Genomic DNA, 25,799 nt, shown 5'->3' with positions numbered 1-25,799 from the left:
TAATATTATTTATTTATTTATTTACTTTATTTTATTTATTTAAAATTTTAATTAGTTTTCTTATATTATTTAATTGAAAAAAAATAATACAAAATCACAAAAATTGGAAAAAAAATAGGAAAAATATTTTTGAAGTCAAAAAAAATATTTTGAGTTATTTTATCTTGAAAATTTTTTAAAAATGGAAAAAATAAAAATACCAAAAAATGAGAAAAAATCTTTAAAATCCCAAAAAGAAAATTAGAAAAATGTTGAAAATTTCTACAAAATTTTGGAAAAATCTAAAAAAGTTTTAAAAATTATTTTGCTTTAAACTTGATGATTTTACTTGATTTTTGTGTATGCGCGTCCCAATGATTTTACAAAACGAAGCATATATTTTCAAAATTCTTCTATACACATGAACTCCAGAAGAATGGTGATCTAAATGTTCAGCAAATCCGATCAAGTGATAATTTAACAAATTTGTTCACGAAAACTTTGTCTAGTACAACATTCAAGAAATTGGTTCATTTTATCGGAATAAAACATCTTAAATATAAGTGATATTCAAGGGGGAGTGTTATGAAAACCATAAGAGAGTAATGACTATTATCCCTTCGTTTTTCCACCCCAATAAATTCTTTGCTTTTTATCCTTATTATCCTATAAAAGGACAACCTCTCCCTCTCATTTTGATACACATATATTGCATGACTGAATGCACATTACATGCTTGAACTAAGTAGGCATATATAAATAAGAAAAGAGAGGAAAAAAAAAAAAAAGATATTCTGTATAAGGCTAGTTCCAAATCATCTTATAATTTCTCTCGAGATATTAAATTTTTTTATCTCATCCGTCCGTGAAATAGGTATAGCCGAACCATGTAAATTTTTATCTCATTTTTATTTATTTTTCTATATATTTTATAACATTTTCCTTATTTTCTTATGACTTTTTTAGAAGGCCCTACCTTAATACTTAGGCAGGCCAGCTACATCTTTCATGAGTAGACATCAGATTCTAATTTATGCATTCATAGAGCGAAGCCAGACGCGCCACCTCCAACCAATCCAAATGCTAATTGGACAATGTAATACAATTATAAATCACAAATTTCCATTTAATATTCCCAAACACAGCACTAAGTACTGTAAGTACAGTAAAAAAATCCATTCCCACCAATCCCTCACCCCTAACCAATTGAATTATTGACCTATTCAGGTTGGGCATGCCTTGTTCCAATGGTGCATATGTTATGTTTAGGGGTTAACCAGCTTCTTCCCTGTCCTTTTCAATCCTAAAATCATGAGAAACCGTGGCACCTCTTCTTTCGCTTTCTTTCCCATTTTTCTTCTCCTGCTCGCGATACTTGCCGAGAATGGCAGATTCGCTGAGGGAGGGAAGCGGACGATCCACATTCCCGACGACCTCGACGATGTGATTGACGATGAGGAAGACGATGCTTGGAAGGAATGGGGCAAAAAGTCGGCCCCGCCGCCGGAGTTCGATCCGCCGCCGGCCGATTTTTCGGGGATGGATGTGTCTGAGATTCAGGATGAAATGATGAAGCGACACACCGGCCCATCCTTCGGGTTCGTTAAGCTTCGATTGGGCGTTCGGCGTACTCCGGTAATGACATCTTCTGTTTTTTTTCCTTTTGTTTCTCGATTTCGCATTGGGAATCTTAGAATGTGAATTGTCTCTTTTTTTTATTAAAAAGAAAAAAAGAAATTGTCTGTTGTATTCTGATATTTTCTGTGTTTGCCTGCTACTTCACCTGGGGATTGCTCTTCTTAGCTGAGCTACCTCCTCCCGAAAATTGAAGCAAAAACAAAAAAACAAAACAGATCTCTTTGCTGTTGAAGAAAGTCAAAAGGGGTTTGTCTTTATGGCTTCATTTCTAGGAATTCCAACCTAACAATGATGGAAGTTGGGACCTTCCTTGAGAATTTGTGAATTAAAATGGTAGCGATGAAAGTGTGAATGCGGAAGAGTCATAACATTGGTGTATATAGGATTTATTTCATTTGCAATTGAAAATTATACTTCAGAATATATATTGCATACGCATTTGCGTATTCTGATATTCATTACAATTCTCAAGCTTGGAACATGATTTTTTCTTTTTTTTTGGAGGGTAAAAATGTTTTTGTCTCCACTTGTGGAATTCATCCTATCAATTTTTCTCAGATTTTTGGAAGAGAATATCCACTCCATGATTTCATCATGCTTCCAAGCAGAGGAAAATGGGGATTCACAAATGAATACTGAGGATTTTTTACATAATTGATCGTTGCAAACAGAATGGTTAAGTTGAAACATTTGGAAGACACCCTCAATCATTATGGGCTGCACCTGCACTTGACCATTCCCCTGCTATGAGGAGATTATATGTAAACACAGACACACACATACAGACGCATATTCTAATATAAATATAACATAGTATTAACATAATGTAATATGATATATATATATTACATAAATTAATAAAATAACTGGCTTGTGTTTCTCTGTGTGCACTTTTGAAGTTCTCTTTCCCTTTTGAATGAATGTGTTTTTGAAACAGAGGCTTGCTCATTTGCAGAGAAAACCAAACTGCTTCCCTGATTATTGGAATAAAAAGATATGGTAACTTAAATGGCTTTGCCAATAATTACATGTTTTAAAGACAGAATGTAATGGAGGGAATTGAAATCAAATTTATTTCTTCATTCTCTGCATTCAAACTTTCATTCTATTTCATTTCTACTCCACTCCTTTTTCGCAAACCAAAGTGAGATGTTATTTTCAGGACATGGTAGCTGAGATTGCTACAAAATGGACGCAAGTCCTGCGCACAGGATCTATTTTGGCCAAGTTTATGGGTGTTGATATGAGCACAGTCATGTTCACCATGGAAAGAGGGCAAGACCTACAAGAGGTATGTTTTATTTCTCCACGAATTTCTATAAAAAATAACTTTGTTACGGCATTTTAAAGTAACCAAATCTTTTGAACCCTCCTAAAAATTTTTGTTCTGATTTCAAATTCTCAATCTCTAATTTTATGTTTGGTGAGAAAATAAAAAATATATCAAATTTATAAACAAAATTTTGATTTTATAAATAATTAATTTTTTTCAATTTTTGGTTATATTAAAATAAATTTTTATTTTTCATAATGTCTAATAGAGAAGGAAAAATATAAGAAAAAATAAATTTTCTCTATTTTCCCTTCTTTTTTTTTTCCTCATAAAATTCTTGATCCAAACAGACTGTAATTCTCATGGCATTTACCATTTTCATGTCTTCCTTCCCCCTCAGTTGAAAGAATTTATATTGAATCAACCAGAGGCTTATGAAATAAAGATTGGGGATGGAGTTTTTCGAAGACCCGGAGATCCTCCCCTCGAGGAAGTTATTGAAAAGCTGCAAAGTCAGAAAAACAAAGCTGATGATGCTAGCACCATGGAGCAGAATACACGTAAAAAAGATGAATTGTAGTTGACACAAATCCTCGTGATACGTAACTAATGTAACACCAGTCTTTCAATAATATGTAGTTCATTCAACTGTTTAGTGCCTAAGAATATTGTTTTTCCCTGTTTACTCAGAAACCTTGTCATATTGCAATCTTCCAAACTGAAAGATACTCTTTGGTCTTGTTACCAACTTGTTCCTGTTGAAAAATAACATTCACATTCAACCCTTCTTGAGCATGATCAACCATTGGAATGGCGCATCAGGTCCCATGAACAGATAAGCACACTTTACCCTGGTGCTGGTTTGTTCCCTAAAACAAGTTTCAATGGATAAATTTTTGTTTGTGCAATAACAAAGTTTTGTACCTCCCACATGGGTAGCAGTCAGCCCATGGATTGGGTTCACAAGCCCAAGTAGCTTAAATGCCACTTCTATTGTTTGCATAAGCTCTGCATTTCAGACAAAGTTAAATTCTCACACTGCCCAATTTGGGATCATTGCCTACTTTTAAATAATGAAAACATGCAGGGGCAGTATGTTCTTTGAACAATTTTTATTGAATGCATTTGGTTGAAGAAGAATTTTTTCTCGGGAAAATTTATCAGAAGTGAAGTTCCAAATATCATTGTGTTATTTAATTATTATAATGAAACAGCAAAAAATTGAAGAGGATCAAATGCCATTCGTAATAGCTTTAATTAAAAATGGAGAAACAACAAAGAAAATGCCTACTTCAGCTTTTTACTGAAATCAGAAAGCTGGAGAAGATGAATCCTAGGGATGCTAGCTCCTTCCTCTCTCTCTTTCAGAGTGTTGTATCCCCAGTCCCCTGTTTCAATTAAACCCAGCTTAGCAACCAAACACAAAGCTATATTGAACTACATATAAACCAGATGTGAAAAATAAATCAGAAAATAGGAAAGACATATCTGATATAGATTGAGGGGAAAACCAACAAAAAAAGAGATTTTTTTATTACCTAAATACAAATTCCATCCATCCAATTCAGGCTCTTTAATGACATTCTTTAGGGTTGCAAGCCGATCTTCCACAAAGCTGGTCAAATTTAAAAATGGCACTAATTTTAGATCTCAATTAAGTTCTCCAGGGAAGCAGATTTTGGTTAAAGCAATGAGAATCATCAAATGCAGAACAGGAGCCACCAATATGAAAATAAGGAACAGATTAACAAATCATCAGTGACAACATTAGACACCATAAAAATTGCTTGATTAACTCATAAGCTGCAGAGAATCTTACTGTAGTGTCAACCCCTGGTGTTCAGGTTTCCCTTGAAGCTGCTTCAGCACCTCAACCTTGGGGCTGAGGGAAATTTGAAAAAAGGGGCACGAATGGAAGCAAAAAATCATAAGAAAAATTGTCAACGAACCACCTACATTGGTTTAGTGGCTTTATTAAACCATTGTGGCCAAATATACTAACCCAGTTCCCAGGCCATAGATTCTCTCAGGTGGTATAGTTACTCCGGCAAGCTCACGCAGCAATGCATCTGCAAATCGACTCTTTTTTTTTTGGGGGGGGGGGGGGGGGTGAAGTTTCCATATAAAATGAAAATTGATAACCAGACATGATTTATCAGTTGATATTTAGAAATTGCTTATGGAAACTAGAGTACTTCAAAATTTCCAAAAGCACAAGAAGGATTGTGTCAGAAGTCTATCGTGCTTTTCAGAACAATGAGAATGAATTTGGTGTTTCTTAGCATGCATGCATATGTTATATATGAATGTACATCTGTGTGTATATATGAACATATGTATGTGTGTGTGCATGTGTTTGTAGAGAGAGGACAGCTGCACCTGTTTTGTGGTGACTATATACACCTTTGAGCTTGCGAATTTCAGAGCATCTGGGACACCTGGATAGAATCTGGGGAAAGCACTTCTCGACCAGTTATTCAAGTCTCAATTTCAAGGTTTATATAGCATTATAGCTTGCAATTACAAAGAAAAACTAATGTGCCAAGATTATTCAAAGAATTGAGAGTGATTTGATTCAGGTGGACTAAGAAGAAGGCTCAATACAGTTTAAAAAAAGACACTGTAAAATTTAACAGAAAGAATGGCCTTAAACTGAAGGAGAAAAAGAATCAACCCAGTCAGCCCCAAATAATTTGGAATTGTGAGATTAGTTGTTCTAGCAAGGTTGTCCTATCCTACAAGTGGTTTCAATGTACATTGTAAATAGTAATGGGGCCAGCTGGAGCTCCAATGAAGTTGGTACATGTCATCATAATTGTCAAATAGAGGTTCAAGTTCTGAATTGAAATCCCAATTTCGAAATAACAAGAATCAAAATTCCAAATCAATTCCAAACAACATGCAAATGTGTACAGAAAACAACATAGAAAAATAATGATTAAAAAAAAAAAAAAAACATATTTCATGTGTATGTTCTCTAAGCAATAAAAAGTAAGGTAAGGCATCAAGAAAAATTAACAAAAAAACTTGACCTTTTAGGGTCAGTTTGGATCAAAGATTTTATGTGGGAAAAGAAAAAGAAAGAAAATAAGGAGGAAACTCATTTTCCCTTATATTTTCCTTCTCTACTAAATACTATAAAAAATGAAAGTTTGTTTTAATACGATTAAAAATTAGAAAAAACTAAATATTAATGATTTGTAAGATCAATTTTTTGTTTATAAATTTAGTATATTATTTATTTAATTTCTCATTTTTCTCGATAACCAAACATAAAAATGAGGATTCCATGATATTTTCCTTTCTTTTTCGTAATATTTTTTGAGTTCCAAACTGGACCTTAGTGTTTAACAAAGAAAAGAAATAATATTTCATGCATATGCTTTCTCTAACTATAAAGCAAGAAAAAGTAAATAAAACTTAAGCAAAAATGATAAATAATTTAAAAACTAATAAAAAAAACAAACCTTTGAATCTTAAGGACACACCCAAATGTCAATACCACCTTAGCTAGCCAGTATTCTGCCCCCCCTTCTCATTGGATGAAAACTATATCCCTCCAAGAATAAAAAATGGTTCTGTGAAGGCAACAGGATGTCTAACGTTTTGTTTTCTCCCTTTTTTAAGACAACCGGCATACAAAGGAAATGGAAGGAAATTGTGCAAAAGAAGGCAATAGAAAAGGCTTTATGGGCTTTAAACTAGTCGGATTCGACTGGACCTGATAGGTTCAGAATTGCTTGAATTGATTCATTCAATTAAGGGGGGTGAATAGTCAATTCTGCAAAAGATTAAGTTGTTATTCAATTCTCCCTGTAAGAGTCCAATTGATTTTTGTGTGGAATTGATACCAATAGTATGACTTGAATCACAAATCATAAGATTCTAATAACTATGCATGTTATACAAAGGATTGGCTTAGAGCCGAATACACTGAAATGCTATTCTACGAGAACGTTAAGCTTTTCAGGCATAACTCTATACTGATTTATTATTATTATTATTATTATTATTATTATTATTACAACTAGATCAGAACTATTAGATAACTAGTTAAAATGCACGTGCATGACACATGAAATTTTCAATGCAAGAAAAAATAAAATAATAACAATAATAATAATGAATAAGGTGAGTTGAGTTCAAGTATACATCCTTTACAAGTAATCAGCGATCCCGCAAGAAAAAAAAAAAGACATATTAGTAAAACAATTGGTGCTAGATGAAAAGAATTGGTTTAGACTCAAATTATTTTTATTATTGTATGATCTGGATGTGTATGACATCAATGTTAATGATTTTTTGATATGGGGAAAATGAAATTTCAACCTTTTGCATAGAATTTATATTTCTTTTGCATTAACATGCTTTTTGACTGTGGTACTTAATTCTTTGGAGAATGGTTGTACTAATTCTATCCTTAAGTTATTGATCAAAGCTTTATGAATGAAATAAATATTTTTTTTAAAGGCATAAAAAAAAAAACTCAATTTTCATTTAGATAGTTTCACTGATGAAGTTTTTCAATTTTTTAATTTGAACAGGGGGTTTTGGATTGTAGAATTAGCTGCTCTGAAATATTTGGATGGACATTTTAAATGTGTTTTGTCCTTGCATAAAATCAAAATTTCATGGTAAATCTGGAGCTTTTTATAGTGACAGCTTCTCGCTCAGGAAGATATCCTTTCATGCAAGATACAGTATATTTGTCTGTGAGTCGGGAAAAAAAAATAATAGCATCATTAATTGCCTAGGGCAGGCCACACAAGAATAATATTTTACACCTTCAACACATTCCTACTTTTATATAGTATTGATAAAAGATGAAGTTTTACTATACCATTCATCATGGAGACAAATATAGCAACAATAATCAGTCAGTCTAGAGTCCAGTTTGAAACATACAAACTAGAATCAGTTCATTTTGGGTTTTCAGACTGCAATTTTGTCAAAGTAACCTACAATCATAAATGGAAATGCACACAATCTTGTAGAAGATGCTACAGGAGCATTCCTAAATACAGAAGTAACAAGCAAAGTCAAACGGAATGCATGATCTTCAATAGAAATAATCTGCAATATTTCTCGCCCTTAGTCTGTGTGTGCACCATGGACTAATAGAACGCATGCCAGTAATAATCTATTACAATCTTAGTAAACAGGCAGTAGCATATAAACAAATGTTATTAGGCCCTTCAGATTTCCAAGGTGATATTTTCTATTTATCATCCCATCTCTTATAAAGGACCCTAAAACAATTACCTTAGTCAATATGCCCTATTATCCGTCTTGAATGTCAAATACACTGGTTTAAAATGAACGGACATGAATCAACAGTCATCCAGAATTAAAAAACTTTCAAGTCCTAATTTCAATTATTTAAATTTATTTATTAAGCACTAGACTAACCATTGGCAGAAGAGGTGTATCCCAGAATCTTTGTTACAGGCTATGATCATGTACCTATGATGGGCAGATCATCAACCAGACCACACTCTTCATGGTTTTTATTTACTGTTGAAACATATGCTTCTATCCTGCTGATTTAAAATTAAACACATGCATCCAAAGAAGCTGAATTGATCAATCACACCATGGTATTCAAACTCAGATGTTGCAAGCTCTGTATTTGAAAAAATTCCACTTATTTAGATCCTTATGCAGGTACTATAATATTTGGTATATGGGATTCACTGAATTGAAAAACTTTTGTGCATCTTGTATTTGTTAGTATTTTGTAATGTTCAAGCTCAGTTAACATAATTAAATAAATTTTTACCTATTTGCACCAATCCAGGTTGCCAACTCCTTCTCCATCCATTCATCCCTGACCTTCCCAAAAAGATCTATTAAAGGATCACTTTTCTCATCCCATTCTTCCATAATGACAGGTTTCAGCTTTGACCAATTATCCAATATCCCCTCAGTTGTGAGCCCTTCTGCAACCTTGCATGTTGAAGATGATCATCAGCCATGGACCATTCTAAAGAAGGTGAACAAAGGAAATCCTAATTTGTGTCATTTCAATTGAGATAAAGCATGGAATCATGACAACTGGGCAACTTTATATCCAACTGATGAGAAAAATGCAAGCCAGATTGCTGAACAACTACCCACCGAGGACTTCCGAATAGATGGTATTCTCATCTCCAGCAGCAGCCTCACCAGTAGCACATTTTCATATCCAGTTTCTACAACAGGTCGGACCTGCCACAATAAAAGGCATCTTATTGGCTTAGATATCCCACCCCCACGAACAAGGGAAAAAAAAATCCATTGGCCACATGCAAAAGAATATACATATTTGCATTAATAAGCACCAGTATTACCTTACATTTTCTTCTTTTCACAATTAAATATTTATTTTTTAAAAAAACTAATCTAATGCTCTTCTACATCAAATATTTTTAGACAAGAAGCTGGTCTTAACAATCATCAGAACTGTAGGAAGCAAAAACAGATTTTTAGTCTAGGTTTCCAGTTGTTCTAATTATGCCATTATAGCATGCTCCATTCTTTTCAACAATTTGATTCTTTCAGGGTAAAAGAGAGAGAAAAAAAAAATTGAATGCAACTAAATCTGATTGTCCGTCTCCAAATTTTACTTAACTAGAATTGTAAGAAACAAATTTTATAGGATTGATTAACACATTATTAGTTGGCAAAAAGTAATTATAGCACCTTCATACAGGATGAATGAGCGAGAGTACCAGTGTGGAATGAAGTAAAATACTAAAATGATGACTCATATCTGTAAGCTTGACATACATTGTGGGGCCACAACCAAACAGCTTAAACTTTTTAGGTAAAGTGGTTGCTTAATATTGTATCAGAGCCATAGTTGTTGCCAAGAGGTCCTAGGTTCTAGTCTTGTTGCCCACACTAATGATGTGGTGGTTAAGATTGTCTTATTCTGTGTAAATGAATGTTACTGTTGAATAATTGGGTAAAATGGAAGACCTAAACTCAATGATAGGTCTCTCCCTCTATTTATAATATATGTCAAGTACAATAGGAATGAACATATTACACTAACTAACTCACACTTATTACTAACAAAACTCTTAACACATAATAATAATGTGAAATGGCTAAATAACTATTAATACTCCCCCTCAAGCTGGAGCATATATATCATATGCTCCTAGTGATGTAGGACAGATATTAGAGTTTATATATATATATATATATATATATAGATAGATAGATAGATAGGATTAAAGAACTAGAAGAAGAGAAGCAGCAGCAGCAGCAGCAGCAGTGAGGAGAGAACAGAAAGAGAAGAACAGAGAAGGGGAAGAACAGAACAGAACAGAAGTGAGAGACAGAATTAGAAGAGGGATAAGAGAAGGAAAAAGGAGAAGAGAGGAGGAAGAAGAAGATGAAGAAGAACAGAACCTGAGAGAGAGGGGGGGGAGAGAGAGAGAGAGAGAGAGAGAGAGAGAGAGGTGGGGGGGGGGGGGACTGCAATCTGATTCAAACAATAGTTATAAAATAACTTACATGTCCAACACTTGTACCACTAATACAACTAACACATATTTACAAATAGGACCTAACTAAACACATAATTATAAATACTAAAATGAAATCCCTAAAAATACAAAGAGGTCCTCCACCTTCCTAAACCTAGGAACATGGGACTTGAGTTGAATGTTTTCAACGCTTGCAAAATGCTGAGCCATTTTGATGATACAAGCAATCTGAATGCTGTAGAGGTTTTGGCACCTACAGAAATTAGTGGTTCAATTTTTCCCCCCTCTGATGATGAGTTTATTTTTCAGACATCCAAATTTTAACTTAATGAGGAGACTAACCCTGCTAATGAAAATTTCCTTGAAGCTTTGGATTGTTTGGCAGATTTTTCTTCACCACTTGAGCTACAACTTCCAGGTGCTAGATGGCATCCCTAGTTTGAGACTTCACCACCACTAGACATACTTAAATCTTCAGAGGAGGAAGTTCCCCAGCTGGAACTGAAACCACTCCCTAAAGATTTAAAAAATGTCTTTCTTGGTCCTGAAGAAGGCACCTTCCTTGTGGTAATCTCCTCGAATCTAAATCAGAAAGATGAAGCCCAGTTACTGGAAGTCTAAAAAAAGCATGGAGGCGCAATTGGGTGGACAATAGTCAACATCAAGGGTATTGATGCTGCTATTTGTACACACAAAATCCATCTTGAGGATGAAGCTAGACCAGTTTGAGATGCTCAACGTAGGCTCAACCCTATCATGAAAGAAGTTGTCAAAAAGGAAGTGCTCAAGTTGCTCATAGTGGGTATCATTTACCCCATCTCGGATAGTAAGTGGGTAAGCCCAACTCAGGTGATACCAAAAAAATTTGGTTTGACGGTTGTCAAAAATGAGGAAAATGAATTAATCAAAACTAGGATGGTCACTAGCTGGAGGATGTGTATTGATTATAGAAAACTTAATTCAGCCAATAGGAGGGACCATATTCCTTTGCCATTTTTGAACCAGATTTTAGAACGTGTGGCTGGTAATGCATTCTATTGTTTCATGGATGGGTTTTCTGGTTATTACCAAATTGCTATAGCACCTGAGGACCAGGAGAAGACCACCTACACCTGTCCTTTGGGCGCCTTTGCTTTCACCAAAATGCCTTTTGGTTTGTGTAATGCTCCAATTACTTTTTAGAAATGCATGACAAGTATTTTTTCTGATATGATTGAGGATATTTGTGAAATATTCATGGATATTTCTCTGTTTTTGGAAAATCTTTTGAGAATTGTTTACTTAATCTGGCTTGTGTTTTGCAAAGATGTGAAGAAAAATATCTTTTTCTTAATTGGGAGAAATGCCAGTTTATGATCACTCATAGCAATGTTTTAGGACATATAGTTTCTTCTGAAGGTATAAAGGTCTACAAGGCAAAAATTAAACTAATATCTAAACTCCCTATCCCTAGGATAGTTAAAGATGTTCGTTCTTTTCTGGACACGCTAGTTTTTATAGGCGATTTATTAAGGGGTTTAGTTCTATTGCAAAACCTTTGTGCACCCTTTTACAAAATAATGTTGAATTTGTTTGGACCAGAGTGCAAAAGAGCTTTTGATACCCTTAAGGAATCACTTACCACCGCCCCTATTTCGCAACCCCCACGATGGGACCTTTCTTTTAAAATCATGACTGATGCAAGTGGCCATGCTTTAGGGGATGTTTTGGGCTAGCGTGTGAATAACATGCTTTCTGTGATTTACTATGCTAGTAGGACCTTAAATGATGCCAAAAAAAATTACACCACTACTGAAAAAGAATTGCTTGCTATGGTTTTTGCACATGATAAATTTTGGGCTTACATTCTTGGTTCTCCTATTGTTATTTTCACTAACCATTCTGCCTTAAAGTATTTGTTGGCTAATAAAAATGCAAAACCAGCTTAATCTATTGGATCTTGCTACTTCAAGAGTTTAATATCACCATCAAGGACAAGAAAGGAGTTGAGAATGTGGTGGCTGACCACCTCTCCAGATTGCCACCATCCTCTTCTGCAAACATCAGCCCTCCTCTTGATGATAGTTTACCGGATGAGTAGCTATTTATGGTTAAAAAAGCTCCCTAGTTTGCTGACATAGTCAACTACTTGGTGACTGAACAAATGCCTTCTGACTAGTCCACCCAAGAGAGGCGCTGATTTCTCTCTGAGGTACGGCATTTCTACTTTGATGATCCTTACCTTTTCAAATATTGTTTAGATCAATTGATTTGAAGGTTCATTCTTGATGATGAGTTTTCTTCTGTGCTGAGATTTTGTCATATGGGTGCATGTGGTAGTCATTTTTCAACTAAAAAAAAAAACAGTAGCTAAAATTTTGCAAAGCGGCTTGTACTAGCCTTCCATGTTCAAAGACGCTTACAATTTTTGTAAGGCATGTGAGGCGTGTCAAAAAGTATGATCCATTAGTAAAGGCGACATGATGCCCTTTTCCCCTATTCTTACCTTAAAAATTTTTAACTGTTGGGGAATTGATTTCATGGGGCCTTTCCCAGCCTCCTTTGGAAACACCTTTATTTTATTGGCAGTGGATTATGTCTCAAAATGGGTTGAGGTTGTCGCTTGCAAAACAAATGACCACTGCATTGTGCTCAAATTTTTACACTTTCTATTTGCTTGTTTTGGCATGCCTAAGGTTATCATTAGTGATGGGGGTACTCATTTTTGCAACAAACCATTTTCTTCACTCATGAAGAATTATGGCATCACACACAAAGTTTCCACCTCATATCATCCCCAAACAAATGGGCAAGCTAAATTGGCAAATAGAGAGAAAAAAAATCATTTTGGAGAAAACTATCAATCCTAATAGGAAAGATTGGTAAGTTAAGCTTCTCGATGCTTTATGAACTTATAGGACAGCTTTCAAAACTAATCTAGTGATGTCTCCTTATAGATTAGTTTATGGAAAAGCTTGTCATTTACCTATTGACATTTAGCATCGAGCTCTTTGGGCTATAAAACATGTTAACATGTCACTTGAAGAAGCTTCAGGGTTGAGAAAGTTGCAGATAAATGAATTGGATGAAGCTTGTCGAGATGCATATGACAATGCCCAACTAGCAAAGGAGCGCATGAAGATTTTGCATGACAAAAAGATCCACTCCAAGCATTTCACGCTTGGCCAGGAAGTTCTTCTTTACAACTCTCGTTTACATATTTTTCTTGATAAATTGAAATCCCGTTGGACCAGTCCCTATATTATAACTAACATTCATTCTCATGGAGTAGTGGAAATTCAGAATCTGAAGAGTGGTACATCCTTCACGACGAATGGCCAATGCCTTAAACCCTTTATTTCCACTTATGATCCAGGTGATGAAACTCTGTTTGTCCAGACACCTTGTAACTATTGAGTGCTATTTTCTTTGTTTTTATTTTATTTTAATTTTTTTTGTTTTCTTCGTTTTTTTTTTTTTTTTTTAGTTTATTTTCTTTGTTTAGTTCCTTACTTTTTTTTTTCTTTACATTGTTTTTCTTCTCTGTTAGCACTAAGGACATTGCTTTTCTTAGTCGGGGGGGGGGGGGGGGGGGGGGGGGGGGGGGGGGGGGGGGGGGAATTTGTATGTTGCAATTGTGTGCTGCCATGTTATAGAGCTTTAATGTGAATAGGCTGAATAGGTAAACTATTGATTCATAGCTTGATACTAATCGTTATTGAATTTTTCTTAATGCATGATAAACAACATTTCCTGCATAAGCATTCAGTTTGGAGAAGTGCTGGTATTGAGTTCAAAGCATACTAAATTCCTTATTATTAAATTTTACATGCTGGAAAAATTTTTTTTAGGACATGGGACATGTAGAATGTAGTGCAAATCAGAGTGTAGATCAAATGGGAAACTTATCCATTTCACTTAGTTTCAACCAAGGGAAATATGTTAAAGTTTTTGCTAAAACACACACAACACAGGTCAGAATACTTAGAAAGACTACCTTGGGTCATTATTTATTTATTTACACTGTAGTTATTTGGGACTCTAATGAACCATATCCTAATGTCTTAGAAAAAATGTCTGAAGCAAATGAAAATGAGAAACAAACCAGGGATCAATTGAAAAAAAAAAAAAGAAAAAAAAAAGAGGGAAACGTTTGTGCATTGGAAAATGCTACCTATTATCGAGGTCCTAACAAAATAAGAAAGTAGGTGTCTTCTAAAGTGTAATAGCATGAAGGCAACTATTGTACATTTGTGTGCTGGAAAAGGCTACTTATTGTCGGAATCCTTACTAAATAAGAAAATAGGTGTCTTCTAAAGTGTAATAGCATAAAAACAGCCACTACAATGGTTTTGAATTAGAGTAAGACCATGTGGTTATCTCATATTAGCTTTTGTGATTGAAACTAATAATGCGTCTTGGTATTCAATCTTGGAATTTTAGCTTTATTCTTGTGCACGTAAACTTTGTTACATTCAATTACCATGGTTGATTAACTAAATGGTGTATAAATCTCTCAGTTGATACTAAATTCAAATTAATCTATTTCCTGTGTTCCTAAACTCAACAAGTTTATTTCATGGCATGTGATTTTCGAATATACTGGAATTGTAGTTGGTAACTCTCCCTTGTATGAGTTCATTCATTTTATTTGCTAGGGACTAGCAAAACGTAAGTTGGGATGTGTGATTAAGTGTCAAATATTGCATAATTAGGTGTTTAAATGTGTTTATTGGTTATTACAAATTAGATTAAATGCCCAAGTTATGCACATTATTTTAAATGGAACTCAATTTATAACATTAGGATTTTTATTCTAATTTTGTTTTTAAAATTGATGAGCACTTGTGTTTAATTATTGTAGGTAATTTTCGGGAATTAAAGGTGAAACAAAAATGCAAAAGGAGAGGCCCATGCGCAGCTTAGAGAGGAGGTTGTATAGGGATTCTTTAGGTTATTATTTTAAAAAAGAATTGATTAGGTTTTGGAGAGGAGACAAAAGGTGGCTATAAGGAGCGTGAATGCGCGCATGGGCCATGCAAATTATAGGGCCCATGCACAGATTGAAGTTTCCAGTGGCAGCCGTGCATAAAGTTATAGAAGAAGAGGGTTTGCAGGGGGACAGCAGCACGTAAGGCCCAAATTGCATGGACCATGCGCGAGCTGGAAATAAATGGGCCGTAGCTTTTCAGTGACAGGGCCGTGCATGTGTGCTGTGTGCAGCAAAGAGCAGCCATAGGGTTTTTAGTGGGTGTGCTGTGCACAGAATACAAAAGGAGGAGAATAGGGTTTCATAAGGGGGATAGGGTTTCATAAGGGGGGGCATGAGCTGCTAGCATGAAGCAAGCTGCTGTGCAGCAGCTTGGAGAAAAAGTCTGACTGTGCAGAAATTGAGAGAGGACAGCAGTTCACTCTCCTCCTTCATCCTCTTCTGTTTTCCTTCTCTTTATTCTTGCTCCTTTTGTTTTTTTATTTTTAATGACCATTTTAATTCATTGTTTTGAATACTTTATTGTTGGATTGAGTTGCTCCTTTATTTTTATTGTCATGCACTTTGTTGTTTTGAATGATTCATGATTGGATTAGCTCGTTCCTTTAATTTTAGTATCCATTTAGTTGAATGATTCATGATTGGATTAGCTTGTTCCTGTAGTTTTAGTATCCATTTAGTTTATTGTTTTGAATGAGTTATGGTTGGATTAATTTGTTCCTTTATTTTTAGTATCCATTTAGTTAATTGTTTTTGAATGAGTTAATGTTGGGTTAATTTCTTGCATTTTTTTTTTTGTGTAATTTACTGATTTGATTTGTGTTTATGGACTGTTTTACAACTCAAGGAGATTAGAACCTAATTCAATTTCAAGGTGCACACAAGGTGTTTGAAAAAATGCCCCTTACAGCATAAGCATTATACTTTGCCATTTATTGTTGGAAATATAGATGATGATGATTATGGTTTAACCCCTTGAGCAAAGATAATCATAATTCATTCAACACACGTCCTCAAATTCCTCTAATTTAGGGACAAGAGTAATGTAAGTGCCAAGGGCATCAAAGCATAAATCCTAAACTTGTTATATAGCTATGTTCCGCTTCTCACTTGGGTTTATAAACACGCTGCATTTAAAATTCTTTTAGTTCATTGAGTATACATTTTATCACTCTCATACAAAAGAAGAACAAACCATCCTTGGGTTATGCCCAAAAACCCCGTTTCACTATAAATAACATTTTAATAAGTTGTAATGCTTAATTCTCCTTTATTTTTTATAATGGTTAAATTTGGAACTTAAACATACCATTCCCTATGGAAATGACTTAGGGACTTCCCTAATACTACTTGGTGACACTCTTATACTTGGGAGTTATCTCTAAGGTTTTTAGAGTGAGTCACCATGGTCAATGCAATATGCTACAATTATGCTGAGGAGGATTAAACTTGACTATGAATGGTATGAATCCTAAAATCACTATAATGCACAAACATAAAGCTATAGAACATGATGCATATGAATGGATATGGCCGCACATAACATGGCAACATGGGATAGACTATGTATGGATATGAACAAGGATGCAATGATGAGTTAGCTAGAGGAATGTACAAAACAAAGGGAAGAGTTTTTTTTTTTAAAAGGGTAATAAGAAACTTGGAAGTATGCAACCATGAATTTCCCTAGTCATACAAACAATAGTCAAGAAAATGCAAGAGTTTGTTCACCCTGCCTAGGAATTGGAGCACAAATTGAGTTCGCCATCAAGTTCCAATGTTAGACCAGCAGTTGCTCAAGTCCCTACTCTCCAATCTCAGGAAAACAGCCTTCAAACAGTAGTTGGAACTTGATCTGAATGCTGACGATGCTTCAAAAGTCTGAAATTTGCTCAGGCAGCCCAATATTTGGCTGTATGTGATCTTAGGAATGCAAACCAAACTTGATAACTCAATTTCTCCTCCGAAACCTTCATAATCTCAGGAAACAAATCAAATTCTCGAAGCAAGAAGCAATATCTCACAAGTCTGGGCAAAACAGCAACTTCCCCATGCGTGTGGCTGGCACGTGGAGTCTGTGAGCCGCCGGCAAGGGACCTCTGGTGGTAGGGTTCTGACGGGGGGTGGATCAGGAGGTAAGGATTCCAATGATGGTCTCTCTGTGCAGGAGAAAAATTGCAGGAAATGGAGGATTTAGAAGGGCTGCCGGCTAGGGTAGTTTCAAGTGGCACGTAGGGGCCACTCCCTTGTCGGTTGGGGGTGATATTGTAGGGGAAGGGGTTTGGGGGTGTCTGATTGTAGTGGTAAGGGAGGTGTCGTGGTTTGGTCGACTGGTATTTTCTGGGAAGTTTCAACAGTGTACAGTGTTTGAATTTCTGGGAAACTTTGAATGGCTGCATGGTGATCATGGTGTGCTTTGATACCAATTTGGTGTAGGACAGATAATAGAATTTATATATACATAGATAGGATTGAGAGAACTAGAAGGAGGAGAAGAAGAGGAGGAGGAGAAGAAGAAAAGCAACAGCAGCAGTGGGGAGACATAACAGAAAGAGAAAAACAGAGAACAGAACAGAACAGGGGTGAGAGACAGAATTAAAAGAGGGATAAGAGAAGGAAAAAGGAGAAGAAAGGAGGAGGAAGAAGAAGATGAAGAAGAACAGAACCTGAGAGAGAGAGAGAGAGAGAGAAACTGCAATCTGATTCAAACAATAACTGTACAATAACTTACATGTCCAACACTTATAGCACTAATACAACTAACACATATAGTTATATACAAATAGGACCCAACTAAACACATAATTACAAGTACTAAAATGAAATCCTTTAAAATAGGAAGGGGTCCTCAATACACATCTTTCCTAAACCTTCCTAAACCTATACGCGGCTACGCCTAAAATTCGTGTGCCGAATGGGCAGCCTAAAAGGGAATTCCCCAGAGAATGAACTCTGGGAAGGTAGAGTTGAACTACAGTCCAGCAGTTTATGAATGTCTCCGCGGTGGACTTGATTTTACGAAAGATGATGAGAACGTAAACTCCCAACCATTTATGCGTTGGAGAGATCGTTGCTTATTTTGTGCCAAAGCAATTTATAAAGCGCAGGTCGAAATAGGTGAAAATGCAGAGACAAAGGACTGATCTTTGAATAGGAAAAAGAGTGGATCCGCAGGGTCCCAAATGAATTCTTAGGCCTGCCTGCTATCCACACCACAATAAATAGAGTTTTCCGGAATTAAAAAAAAAAAAAATCTACTGGTGGAGGAAGACCTCCTAGGGGGGTACAGGTCATCCTCCATCACCTAGCTTGTTACAAATGAATTTCACACGAGCACCTCCCGTGGCTATAGTGAACAAATCAGCAAGCTGAAACTCAGACTTCACACGAGTGGTTGTTATAAGCCTCTGTACAAGTTTCTCCCAAATAAAGTGGCAATCAAATGAATCAACTTCAATGTGCTTTGTCCGCTCATGGAAGACAAGGTTGGAGGCAATGTGAATAGTAGCTCGAATGTCACACATCAACTTATAGACTGAGAATGTGGAAAACCTCATTCTTTCAACATATTCTTCAACCAAACAAGTTCACATGTAGTGTGCGCCATAACCCTATACTCTAACTCAGCAATCGACCTAGCCACCATAGTTTGTTTCTTACTTTTTCAAGACACCAAATTACCATCGAAAAAGATACAATACCTAGTTGTGGATCTTCGATCAGGAGGTGACCTGCCCCAATCTGCATCTATATATCCCTAAATATGATTGTGATCTCGATCCTGATATAAGAGACCTCTCCCTGGTGCACGTTTGAGATATCTCAAAATGTGAATTATTGCATCCTAGTGACTTGTTCTCGGGAAATCGAGAAACTGACTCACAACACTTGTTGCAAAGGATATATTTGGTCGAGTGACTCTAAGATTTTAACTTTCCAACAAGTCTCCAATACCAGCCTGGGTTAGGCAACAAATCACTTATATCTAGCATCAACTTACTATTGGGATCTATGCATGCATCAACAAGTGCAGATCCCAACAGCCCCATCTCATCTAAAAGATCAAGAACATACTTCCCCTATAACAAGGCATTTCCCTCACTAGATCTCAACACTTCTATACCCAAGAAGTACTTCAATGGTCCCAAGTCCTTGGTTTGAAACTTACTTTGTAGGAAAAGCTAAGTCTTGGATGTCTCGATCATCATCACCAATGATCACAATGTCATCCACATATACAATAAGCAAAATCTTGCCTGATGAAGTATGAAGAAAATGCAGAGTGATCTACTACACCCTGATGGACATCAAACTCAAGTATTACAACACTAAAACAGCCAAACCATGTTCTTGGAGATTGTTTTAATCCATACAATGATTTCTTAAGTCGACATACTAAGTCTGATTCCTCCTAAGCAACAAACCTAGGTGGTTGCTCCATATATACCTCCTCATGAAGATCACTATGTAGGAAAGCATTCTTCACATCTAAGTGATGTAGAGGCCAATTACTAGTGGTGCTAAAGAAATGAACAAACGTACTAAAGCAAGTTTAGTGACCGGAGAGAATGTGTTTGAATAATCCACACCATACACCCTTCAGCAATAAGGCAGGCCTTCAAACGAGCAAAGAACCATCAGGATTGACTTTCATATTGTACACCCATAGACAAATAACCACAAACTTATCAAGAGGAAGAGATACCAAATCCTAAGTATCATTATCATGTGGTGCACGCATCTCTTCAACCATTGTTTTCCCCCACCAAGAATAGAATAGAGTTTCAGAAATAGATATTGGAAGAGCAACAGGAGACAGAGTACTAACAAAATAGCAATAAAGGGGTGACAAGAAATCATAACAAACAAAATTAGAGATCGGATGTTGGGTACACATGTGTTTACCTTTTCTAACAACTATAGAAGGTTCAACGTCATGGGAAATAAGATCATCTGATGAGGGAACTAGAGGCATAGTAGTAGAAGCTGGAGGAGGCACTTAACCCTTGAGTCGCCATGTGTATACTTGCAAATTGGGATGATTCAAGCGACGAGAAGGACTCAAGCTAGATGAAGATGTAATAGGATTGGACACAGATACTAAGTTTGGATTTGGAAGGCAAGGCAGAGGAAAGGACTCGTCAAGGTCAATAGAACTCAACAAATCAGAGTAGTATGGTGTAGACTCAAAAAATGTGACATCAACAAAGACAAAGAATCGATGTAAAGTAGGACTATAACATCGATGTCCCATTTGATAGCACGAGAATCCAACTTATCGATTCTAGGAGCTAACTGATGGGCAAAGGACACACAACTGAATATATGAGGAGCAAGGGAGAACAAAGGAGTCTTAGGGAAGATAACTGAAAATGGAATTTTACCATCAAGAACAGAGGATGACAATTTATTGATGAAAGAGCAAGTTGTGAGTATAGCATCACTCCAAAAAACTTTGGGGACATTCATTTGATACAATATGGTATGAGTGACTTGAAGAATATGTTTGTTATTCCACTCTACGACTCCATTTTGTTGTGGAGTGTGGGCACAAGAGGACTAATGGATCATACCAAAGTTAGTCATATAAGTACGAAATTGGGTACTGAAGTACTCCTTAGCATTATAACCATGAAGTATCCTAACTAGCATATCAAATTGAGTCTTTATTTGGGAACAGAAGGCACAAAAGATATCAAACAACTCGGAACGATCTTTCACTAAATATAACCAAGTCATCCTACAATAGTCATCAGCAAATGTAGCAAAGTACCAAAACCCCAAATTTGATGTGACACGACTAGGACCCCAAATATCAAAATGGACTAGCACGAAAGGACTAACCACCTATTTGTTGACCCAAGAAGCAAAGGGAACACGATCATGCTTGCCAAATTGACAAGACTCACACTAAAGATTAGACACAGAACTCAATGTAGGAACTAGCTGTTTTAACTTGTCCAAGAGTGGATGACCAAGGCAACAATGGATTGTAAGTGGTATAGCTGCGACTGTGTAGGCAATGGGTGGAGATGGCAGACTCAAAGTAGTAAAGTCCACAAGTCTCACGTCCTATGCCAATTGTCTTTCTAGTCTTCAAATCCTAAATAATCACAGAATCAAGAAAGAATGTGACAGAACAATTTAGTGACTTCATAAGCTTACTAACTAACATGAGATTGAAAGGAAATTTAGAAATGTATAAAGCAGAAGAAAAAGAGATAGAAGAAGTAGGATTTACCGTTCCTATTCCCTTAACAACAATAGTGGACCCATTAGCAAAGGAAACTTGAGTTTCATTTTTAGGATAATGGAGATCAGAAAAGAAGTTGGTTGCACCTGTTATATGGTCAATGGCAGCAGAATCTATAACCCAAGGACTAGTAAGAAGGATACCAAATGACATATAGATTGTAAGATTACCTTTCTAGGCAAAAGACGCAATGTCATAAGATGTTTTTTGATACAATTGATACTCTAGAAACCTTGAATACTCCTCCTCTGATATAGTCACAGTGACGATTCACTCAAATAAGTGACTAATGAAGGAACCATACTTTTGGGATTTGCAAACGCCACCCTAGCATTCACAAACTCAAACCAATGATCATAAGATTAATTGCTGGAACAATCAAAACAACCACAAACAAGGTGACCCACCATGAACAAGTTACAAATAAATTAGTACAAGGCTGCCACAGCACCAAGAAACTCAAACGCAGCCCCAAGAAAGAAACACACAACACTGGAACAATTGGAAATGTGAACCACTGAAACTACCATGGACAATCACCAACAAACTTATATAACATTGCCACAGCCTTACAAAAACAGCTTATGAGCACTGCCACTGCTCCAAGAAAGTCACCAATGACTATTACTAACACTGAACAACAACTAACAAATTACCACGAGTGCATGGTCACAACAAAGATTGGATCTTTGAGCAAAACACATGCCCAATAAACTCAATAACCATTGACAAACAGCTTCATGAAGCATCAAACAACCATTCCTTGGGTGTCGCACATGAGCAATTAAAAACGGTGAGATCTTTGGACAAAAAAATATCATGAAGAACTCCAACAACATGTTAATAGAGGGATTGAATCACTGCTGAATGATTTCAGGTCGAAACCATGCCTGAAAATAGCTTTATGCACTAGTGCGTGGGGTCGGCCCTGGCAGCCTTTGACCAGCGCATGAGCGCACGTGGGACACTACCTGAAGATGGGATTTCAGTGGGGGGGGGGGGGGCAGCAGATTGGCAGTGTCTGTAGGTGACTATGGTATTGTTTTTACAAAATTTATAGCAGATTTGATGTTCTCGAACAGGCAGTGTCACCCAGAAAATTCCAGCGACTGGTCTGCCTTTCAGCTGCTGCTGGCTGTTTTCTAGGGCTATAGTATTGCTGGAAATTCTTCTATGATGATAGACATGCAGCGGATTTTGGGTTTTAGGCTTCAGTTTTGACACTTCTATGATGATAGACATGCAGCGGATTTTGGGTTTTAGGCTTCAGTTTTGACAGTGATGGTAACAATTAGGGTTTAGGTTTCAGAATCATGCTCTGATACCATGTGAATAATTGGGTAAATGGAAGACCTAAACTCAATGATAGGTCTCTCCCTCTATTGATAATATATGTCAAGCACAATGGGAATGACCATAATACCCTTTCTAACTCACACTTGTTACTAAGAAAACTCTAACACATCATAATAATGCTAAATGACTAAATAACCATTAACAGTTATTACCATATGTTTATCTTCCTACATGCAATGGTGCTGCATGTGTGGGGCAGTGTTAAAGCTTGATATGTGTCGTGGTCCAACAACCTAACAGCTTAAGCTATTGGATGCAGTGGTTGCTTAACAGTAGTTACAAATATATTGCTAACAGCACTTGGAACCATTTTTTGGTGACAAGAGGTATGTAGTTTGGAAGGAAAGATTAGAGCCAGCTGAGAAAAGCATAGCGGAGTCGCTGATGCCCAATAGCATGGCATTGAGACAAATATGATCCTACATATAGGCATAATCAGCTAAAGAATCAGGAATGAGTAAAAGAGAACTTTGATACGACATACATAAGAGACTACTTAGGTGCAGTATAACTACAAAGTTTTTGGTTATTATAATTGTCACATGTCACAATGTGTTGTGTGATTGTGATTGTCGATATTATAATTCTTTTATATTGAATAGACTATTTGAATGCAATATATTTACATTTTCTTTTGGATATCATAATTGCTTCCGGTCGCAACATGTCATGTGATTGTGATTATCAGTAACACTTACACTGCATTTGGGAACATGTATTTTGGATCTTGGATTTTGATTAGATGGATTTGGGCAAATTTAAATATAATTTTATATTACATCTCATCCAAATCCAATACCGTTCCAAATCCAAGTCCTCTCCAAACATAGGGTTATTCTAATTATCTTCAATTAATCATCATATGCAGAGGAATTGAAGCATTATTTTACTTTCTTTCCGCACCCACCAATATTCAAGCTTCCTACTTTCTCTAACATCCAGTCTCTTGACATGCCTCAAAACCTCTATAAATAGAAAAAGAGGAGGTAAGAGGCGACGCAAATAAAGAGAATGCTTTTCCACTCATCAGAAACTTTCTAGTTATCCTTTGTAGAGCCCAAAGCTTCCATTCTATCCATCCTCATCCTTAAAGGAGTACTCAATGAATCTTCAGCGTCTATTAGTTATACAAAGAAAACAACAATCACACATTCGGCATCCCACAGACTTAGTAGCTGCAGAGTGTTGTACAGACTATTCCAGCAGAATAAATTTTAATTTCCTTTCTATTTAATATATAAATGAATTTTTTTTTGCCTTTAACCACCATACATGAGAAGCCCGATGGGCGATGGGCGATGGGCGATGGCTTCCATTTAGACCAATGGCCCCATTTACAACGACTGAATATCTGCAATAATTTCTATGTAACAAAGTACAATGTGTATGATATGAAAAGGTTACTGATTGTGCTACTGGCAACATCAAATGACAGCACAAGCGCCGGAAACAACCAATTCCCAATTCTTCATCCACACTAGAAATAATTGTAGACTTATAAATTAACGCAGAATTATAAATAACAAAAACAGTAATTAAACATCATTGACACCCCGCCCCTCCTAATTTTCTCGTAAACCAAACAGTAGAAACAGCAAGACATTGCTCATTTCTTGTTCTCTTTGAAGGGTTATCCGAATTTTTTTTTTTCCGCTAAACAAAGCAATTACACTCGCAGGAAAGAACCCAAAAGAGGGGGAGGAGTTGTTAAAGCCTACCATGTGCATCTGATCAACAATCCAACCCTCCAAGTTCGAATCCGCACATTCGAATATCCCGGGCCATCTCAACTTGGCAGCCTTTTAAGAATCAACAGACCGTTTACTAAAATTAACAAAATGGAACTGAGAGAGAGAGAGAGAGAGAGAGAGAGAGAGGACCTTGACGGCGGAGAGAGAGCTCTCGCCACAGCTATCACAGAGTACTCCATCAAAGTCCAAGGCGTACAAATCTCCCATCTTCTCCCACTCTCTCTCTCTCTCTCTCTCTCGGGTATGACCCCTGAGTCACAGAAGCGACCGTTCTCTTTACCCGCCACCCGATTTATGCGAGTTCGTGTGTTTCTTTTTTACTTTTCTTAGCTCCTATTGCATCAAGAATTTTATTTTATTTCATTTGAAAAGAAAAAAGAAGAAAATCACGCGAAATTTTATATTTTATATATTCTTTATTTATATAAAATATTATTAAAAATTAAAAATTAGTTTAATACAAATACAATTAAAAAATAAAAAATAAATATTAATAATTTAAAATTTTTAATTTTTATTTATTGATTTAGTATATCTTTTTATTTTCTTTACGCTTTTCTCCATCACCAAACATAAAAAAGGTAAAATTATTTATATTAATATTTTATTTTTAAAAAATATTTTATATTTCAAATAGGACCTAAGTAATTCATCATTTTATTTCGCTCGGCATTCAAGTTGGTAAAAATATATATTTTATGCTTCAGTTTGTTTTTCGTTTTTTCCTAAATGGCCCTTGATTTATACAAGCCCCTTAGGCCAATAAGGACCAAAGTAACAAATGCCCCAAGAGTAGACTATTTACAACCAAATATGCAACAAAAAATTAGGACCGACTCTTCACAATATGGGGCCTTAGGCGAATAATTTAATTAGGGGCCCTTAATATTTTGTTTAATTTTTATTTTTAATTAAAATTAATTTTTTAAACTTTTTGAAATACAAAATCACTAATTAAAGTTTTATATTCAAAATTTTCAAATATTTTTTTTTTTCTATTGATAACATAACCAATCCAGTGATATAGTTGATCGCAAATAATTTTTTATAAGTTTAAATTTTAAAAAACTTTTTTCTGCAGAAGTTACAATCATAGGTATTGTTA

At 35.8% G+C, this 25,799-nt stretch overlaps 2 protein-coding genes across 5 annotated transcripts; one reads left to right on the top strand and one right to left on the bottom strand.

Moving 5' to 3' along the window:
• The first annotated feature begins 1,083 nt into the window (after positions 1-1,083).
• LOC131166865 (uncharacterized) lies at positions 1,084-3,674 on the top strand. The gene is made up of 3 exons (XM_058125476.1): positions 1,084-1,614; positions 2,780-2,908; positions 3,291-3,674. The coding sequence occupies exons 1-3, from the start codon at positions 1,291-1,293 to the stop codon at positions 3,468-3,470; spliced, it is 633 nt and encodes a 210-aa protein (XP_057981459.1). The 5' UTR covers positions 1,084-1,290; the 3' UTR covers positions 3,471-3,674.
• LOC131166863 (uncharacterized) lies at positions 3,422-25,034 on the bottom strand. 4 transcript variants are annotated; one of them, XR_009139886.1, is made up of 11 exons: positions 24,824-25,003; positions 24,662-24,742; positions 9,008-9,097; positions 8,670-8,836; positions 5,270-5,339; positions 4,893-4,972; positions 4,710-4,772; positions 4,429-4,505; positions 4,182-4,278; positions 3,815-3,898; positions 3,422-3,645 (listed from the first exon to the last, which is right to left on the bottom strand). XR_009139886.1 is itself a non-coding variant. In XM_058125473.1 (10 exons), exons 1-10 carry the CDS (start codon positions 24,899-24,901, stop codon positions 3,669-3,671), a joined length of 894 nt encoding a protein of 297 aa, XP_057981456.1. In that variant the 5' UTR covers positions 24,902-25,034; the 3' UTR covers positions 3,422-3,668. The 4 variants fall into 4 exon arrangements, 3 of the variants coding, with proteins under 3 accessions (XP_057981456.1, XP_057981457.1, XP_057981458.1); XM_058125473.1 differs by lacking the exon at positions 3,815-3,898 and having other exon boundaries at positions 3,422-3,759; positions 24,824-25,034; XM_058125474.1 differs by having other exon boundaries at positions 3,422-3,898.
• Between the last annotated feature and the right edge of the window lie 765 nt (positions 25,035-25,799).

Source organism: Malania oleifera, chromosome 10 (assembly GCF_029873635.1).
Source record: "Malania oleifera isolate guangnan ecotype guangnan chromosome 10, ASM2987363v1, whole genome shotgun sequence".
Classification (NCBI taxonomy): domain Eukaryota; kingdom Viridiplantae; phylum Streptophyta; class Magnoliopsida; order Santalales; family Ximeniaceae; genus Malania; species Malania oleifera.
The sequence above is the reverse complement of the archived record's forward strand: the minus strand, read 5'-3'. Positions and strand labels throughout refer to the sequence as shown.

Bases quoted from the DNA above. Each gene is read 5' to 3' on its own strand.
- LOC131166865 (XM_058125476.1), top strand. From the start codon at position 1,291: ATGAGAAACCGTGGCACCTCTTCTTTCGCTTTCTTTCCCATTTTTCTT. The intron at 1,615-2,779 runs GTAATGACATCT...TGTTATTTTCAG, and splicing joins TGGGCGTTCGGCGTACTCCG to GACATGGTAGCTGAGATTGC. The intron at 2,909-3,290 runs GTATGTTTTATT...CTTCCCCCTCAG, and splicing joins GAGGGCAAGACCTACAAGAG to TTGAAAGAATTTATATTGAA.
- LOC131166863 (XM_058125473.1), bottom strand. From the start codon at position 24,901: ATGGGAGATTTGTACGCCTTGGACTTTGATGGAGTACTCTGTGATAGC. The intron at 8,837-9,007 runs GTGGGTAGTTGT...TCAACATGCAAG, and splicing joins CATCTATTCGGAAGTCCTCG to GTTGCAGAAGGGCTCACAAC. The intron at 5,340-8,669 runs GTAAAAATTTAT...TGCTTTCCCCAG, and splicing joins ACCTGGATTGGTGCAAATAG to ATTCTATCCAGGTGTCCCAG.